This window comes from Enoplosus armatus, chromosome 24, assembly GCF_043641665.1.
Source record: "Enoplosus armatus isolate fEnoArm2 chromosome 24, fEnoArm2.hap1, whole genome shotgun sequence".
In the NCBI taxonomy this organism is placed as follows: Eukaryota; Metazoa; Chordata; class Actinopteri; order Centrarchiformes; family Enoplosidae; genus Enoplosus; species Enoplosus armatus.
In genome coordinates, this window is record NC_092203.1 from 11,702,873 (window position 1) to 11,707,872 (window position 5,000).

At 44.7% G+C, this 5,000-nt stretch overlaps 1 protein-coding gene across 1 annotated transcript in view; it reads left to right on the forward strand.

The window, feature by feature from the left end:
- agap1 (ArfGAP with GTPase domain, ankyrin repeat and PH domain 1) overlaps nucleotides 1-5,000 on the forward strand; it is a 70,814-nt gene that overhangs the window by 20,621 nt on the left and 45,193 nt on the right. The window contains exons 6-7 of the mRNA XM_070930379.1: nucleotides 223-364; nucleotides 1,120-1,254. Of these exons, the coding sequence (XP_070786480.1) occupies nucleotides 223-364; nucleotides 1,120-1,254 (277 nt within the window). The remainder of the gene's footprint in view (nucleotides 1-222; nucleotides 365-1,119; nucleotides 1,255-5,000) is intronic.

The following is a 5,000-nucleotide window of genomic DNA, read 5'->3' on the forward strand; positions in this document are numbered from 1 at the left end:
ACCTCTCTGCCTCTCAGGGTGTCTCTCCATTCTCTTTACAGTCCGTCTCTGAATGCGGTCTGACTTCCTGTCCGTGCCTCTCGTTGGTTCCTGCTTTACAAACACGCAGATGTAGTTTCAGTGATTTACAACAGCTGCTCGTGTAGTTTTCAGGAGTGAGCGGGACTCTTCCCAGCAGAACTCAATGTAAAGAAAGTCGTTTTTTAACTCTCCGTCTGCCAGTTTGCTTTGTGGGTCGACGCCGTGATCTTCGTCTTCAGTCTGGAGGACGAGATCAGCTTCCAGACGGTTTATCACTACTTCAGCCGCCTCGCCAACTACAGGAACACCGCAGACCTGCCGCTGGTCCTGGTCGGCACGCAAGGTCCAACTCACACACACACACACACACACACACACACACACACACACACACTCTGTCTCCTGCTCGTTCCTGAGGCGTTGCTGCCGCCCAGTGGTGTCTTTTCGTCATTACAGTTAGAGTGTGTTTACATGTGAACTTGTATTCTGGGTTTGAAACCTTTTTGTTTGTCTCCCTGTCCACATGATGTAAACAGTATCCTGGTTTCTGGAAGTATCTCAGAGTCATTTCTTTGATGAAATACATCCTGATAATAACATCCATGTAAATGAACTCATTGATGACTTGAATTTATGGATTTTCAAGACTAAAAAGAAACAGCTTCACGCACCAGGAAGTCCGAGTCAACGGCTCGTCTTCCTTCATCTGACACAGTTTGGCGACTCCACATTGATCTGGATGACCCTGTCGGTGTCCCTTCAGTGTCCCTTCAGTGTCCCTTCAGTGTCCCTGTCGGCCGCACAGTTCATGCTGATAGTTTGACAGCAGAGGGCGCCACAGTATCACCTAAGTTTCCAGTGAACAATGTGTCGGTCCTCCTTTTCCATTTGTCTTTGTTTAAACCAGAATTCTGACCTCAGAGAGTTCAGTGAAGACATGAGCCACTCTCCACAGAGAGAGAAGATTTATTCAGAACGCTGATGAATGCAACAGTCAAACAGGGTTGAAGGTCATTTGAAACCACAGTTTGGTGACAAACTCTTAAAATAGATCTAGATTTCTTTGGCTTTGATCTTTTTTGTCGTGTTCCCTCCCAGACGCCATCAGCTCGGCCAACCCCCGCGTGATCGACGACAGCCGAGCCAGAAAACTCTCCAACGACCTCAAACGCTGCACCTACTATGAGACCTGCGCCACCTACGGCCTCAACGTGGAGCGAGTCTTCCAGGACGGTAAGTCTCCACCACAACACAGCCTGGATGTGGTCAGGAACACAGAGTCCAGTCCTCTGGGAAGGTGACCCCCCCCCCCCCCCCCGACGTCCGGGCCACAGCCATTTGGCTGCTCTTAATCACTCGTCAATTAAGAATGAAATGGACCCGCTCAGCTATTTAGCTCAAACCGAACAGCAATTAAGTTTTATCATAGCGAGGGAAGGAAGGCAGGGAGGGGGGAGACCATTAAAAGAATCAGACATTACAGGAGGAGGAGGAAGGTGAGGAGGAGGAGGAGGAGGTGGAGAGTGTCCGGAGCCGTCAAGGTCCTGACTGACCCGGACACACGGCGGCCATATTAGGCCTGGATGGAGCGCCTCACAGATCACAGATGTGAAAGTCTGACCTTCACATTCAGCGTTTTCAGACCTCTGGATCTTTACAGCTGCTGAGCTTCACGTTCAGTCATCTCCGACACTTCAACCTGACTCTGAAGTCTCCAATTTCACTTCAGCATTATGACGTCTGAGGGCTTCAGGAGAAAAGTGTTTTTCTATTATTTCTTTGCAAATAGTGAACCCTGCGGCCGGGTTTCTACATTCTGAGAGCACATTAATAAGAAGTTAATGAAGCGGCTGGTCGGCAGGCGCAGGGTTAATTAGAGAACCAGATGACATGGACTCTGCGCTTAATTAGCAGAACTGCAGAGAGTCTGTCGGCCTCTGGCTTCGTCTGCATCAGGTCAGAGTCTGAAACCTGGATCTCTGTTCACGGGTTTTACCTTTGTCCAAATCTGTGGCCACTTTCAGTTACTCAGTGTCTTTTCAAGCTAAATCAAAGAGGAAACTAGACAAGAAACTCACAAAGTTCAGTAAAGTACTGAGGTCGTTTTCCTGCTTCTGGTCCCTCAGCAGACTTACTGTGGGCCTGGTTCCTCTGGAGGAAAACCCTGCAGACTCTCAGCACAGCCTGTTTTACTTCTCAGTCGTCATTGCTGTGTTTGTCCTGAAGGGGGCAGTGCAGCGACTGACAGCCGGTCCTCCTCAGGAACACAGGAAGTGATTGTTTCCTGTTTATGTGTCGATTGGTTTCTGTCAAAACCTCTGAAGTCGTTTTTAACGGGATGAGAGAAGAAGAGCAGCAGCGTCAGGGAAAAGCACAGAAGAAGAACAGCTGAGGGGAAAACCCGGGAACATGAATGAAGGGAGTTCAGTTTGGCAGTGGATCATAAACTGTGTGTGTGTGTGTGTGTGTGTGTGTGTGTGTGTGTGTGTGTGTGTGTGTTCCCCTGCTCTCAGTGCTCTCGGCCCAGGAGGAAGCTTTCCACACTAAACGCTGCCTTATTATCTTCTTAATTATTCCACCGTGTGTGTGTGTGTGTGTTATTGTCTCTGACACTGTCTCCTTGTATTTTTCTCGTCATTATCTCAAATTAATCAGTTTTTTAATCATCCAGCAGAACGATGAGTTTAATGTTTTCTGTCGACGCCCGAAACTCGACAGCAGCCTGCAGCTGTGTGTGTGTGTGTGTGTGTGTGTGTGTGTGTGTGTGACAAAGTGTGTGTGTTTTTTAATTAATTTAATTATTTATTGTAGATGTGTTTATTTTTGTAAAAGCACATTTTGTTTGTGTGGTTTTGATGGTTTTAGTGTGTGTGTGTGTGTGTGTGTGTGTGTGTCTACAGTATTCGTCTGTATCTATGTGTGTGTGTGTGTGTGTAATCGACAATTTGTGTCTTAATGTGAATGTGTGTGTTTTATGTCAGATGTGCATTTTGTGGAGTGTGTTGTTGTTTGTGCTACATGGTTTGGTAGAGTACACACACTCTCTCTCTCTGTCTTTAATTACTTCTTAGCGTGACCTTAATTTGCGGCGAGGACTTCAGTAATGACGCCGCTCAGCTCTCGGCCTTCAGCCACTTAAAACACTCGCCTTCCTCTAATTGGTCAGAAGCATCTCACACACACACACACACACACACACTCATCAGAGTCACTGTGGTCGAACAGAATGTGTGTGTGTTGTGGATATAAACAGGAAGACATCTAAACTCACCTGTGTGACGGGGCCTCTCACCCTCATTTACAAAATAAAAGCTCACAGAACAAAAGAATGTTGCAGTGAAAAAGTTAATATTCAAAGATACATTTAATTTGAAAGTTCATGAAGTTTGGATGATTTTAGATAAAATGTCACGTCTCCAAGGATTTAACATCATTTGAATTTATTAATATTAATAACTGAGAATTTATATTTTTCGTTTTTTGTTTGTTTTTGATAATTTGCTGTAAATATGAGTTTATTTAAACAGTTTATACATTTAGGTTATTATTAATTTTCTCTTATTTTATTTTAACTTTTGAATCGTGTGTAGCTACAATTAATATTACTATTAAGTGATATTTCTTATTACACACGTTTTTTTAAGGCGGATTCTGCTTCTTAAAATGTGACACTAAATAAATGAATTAAATTAAATTAAATTAAATATTCTTAAATTAAGAATTGCAGTTAAATGATTTTCTTAAATACTCAAAAAAATGTACAGAGTTTGGTGGTGGCTAAAATGTCTGAAATGCTACAATCGTCCTTTTTATTGGCTAAGTTTTAATTTAGACTTTTATTCTTAACGTAATCTGTAACTGTTCAACTGTGTGTCTCCGCTCCTCTTTCACTTTGATCTGATTTATTGAGTCATGTGGTGAAGCGGTTCATATTCACACATATTTATTTATTCAGGATTTATTCTCTGATTCTTTCTTCACTTCCGGTCGGACTTTCTTCTTCTGCGCTGACAGATTGTGACTAAACGCTCTCATTTAAATGGCATTTTCAAACGTCCTCGTGTTCGTCGATAGTGTATGAAGGAATGTGTGTGTATCGATCTCGTGCACATCCCCGTGACCCCCCCGCTTCATTCGGACCCCGCATTGATCGCGGCGGGTCGCGCTGGTCGGCCGGCGGGGGCGGGGCTTTAATTACAGCGCTCATATTCAGCTCGATAATCAGCGGGACCGTCACGGCGACAAGCAGCGGCTCCCGGTGCAGAGACGCTGATTCGCTCTAATTTGACATGGTGCGTGTGCGTGTGTGTGTGCGTGTGTGTGCGTGTGTGCGTGTGTGTGTGTGTGTCGTAAATGTAATAAAGCTTTTGATGAGTTACAGCGGCTGCACACTGACAGAGACAGGAGGAAGTTGCACGAGTGACCACAACATTTAGTGTTAAAATAATTGGCTGAGGAAGAGGAGGAGGAGGAAGAGGAGGAGGAGGAGGAGGAGGAGTGTGGCGTTTAAGTGCAGTGCGTGGTCGATGTAAAGAGACTGATGATGTTTTATTTCTGTTTTTATCTGACATGAGTGTGTTAATGACTGTCCAGCCTGTGTGTGTGTGTGTGTGTGTGTGTGTGTGTGTGTTACGTGTGTGTGTCTTTAGTGTAAACACGTTTCAGTCCCTCCTCCTTGCCGTTGGACACACTTTGAGTGTCTAAGCGGGCTGCTGTTCCTCTCAGTGCTGGCTGGGACTCGTCAGTCAGAGGTGGAGGAACTTCTTTCATGGTTCCGTCATCAACGTGTCAGAAAAGAGTGAAAAGGGTTTAAAGCCCAACTTCACGTGTTTAAACTCAAAAACAAAATCAGCTTTCTCGCGTAAAAAGACTCTCTTTTTTTGGCGTTTTAGCTTAAAACAATACTTTGAATTGTTGTTGCTTCATTTGCTGTTGATCGACTAATCAGTTAATTGCCTAATCGCTTCAACTCTAGTGCC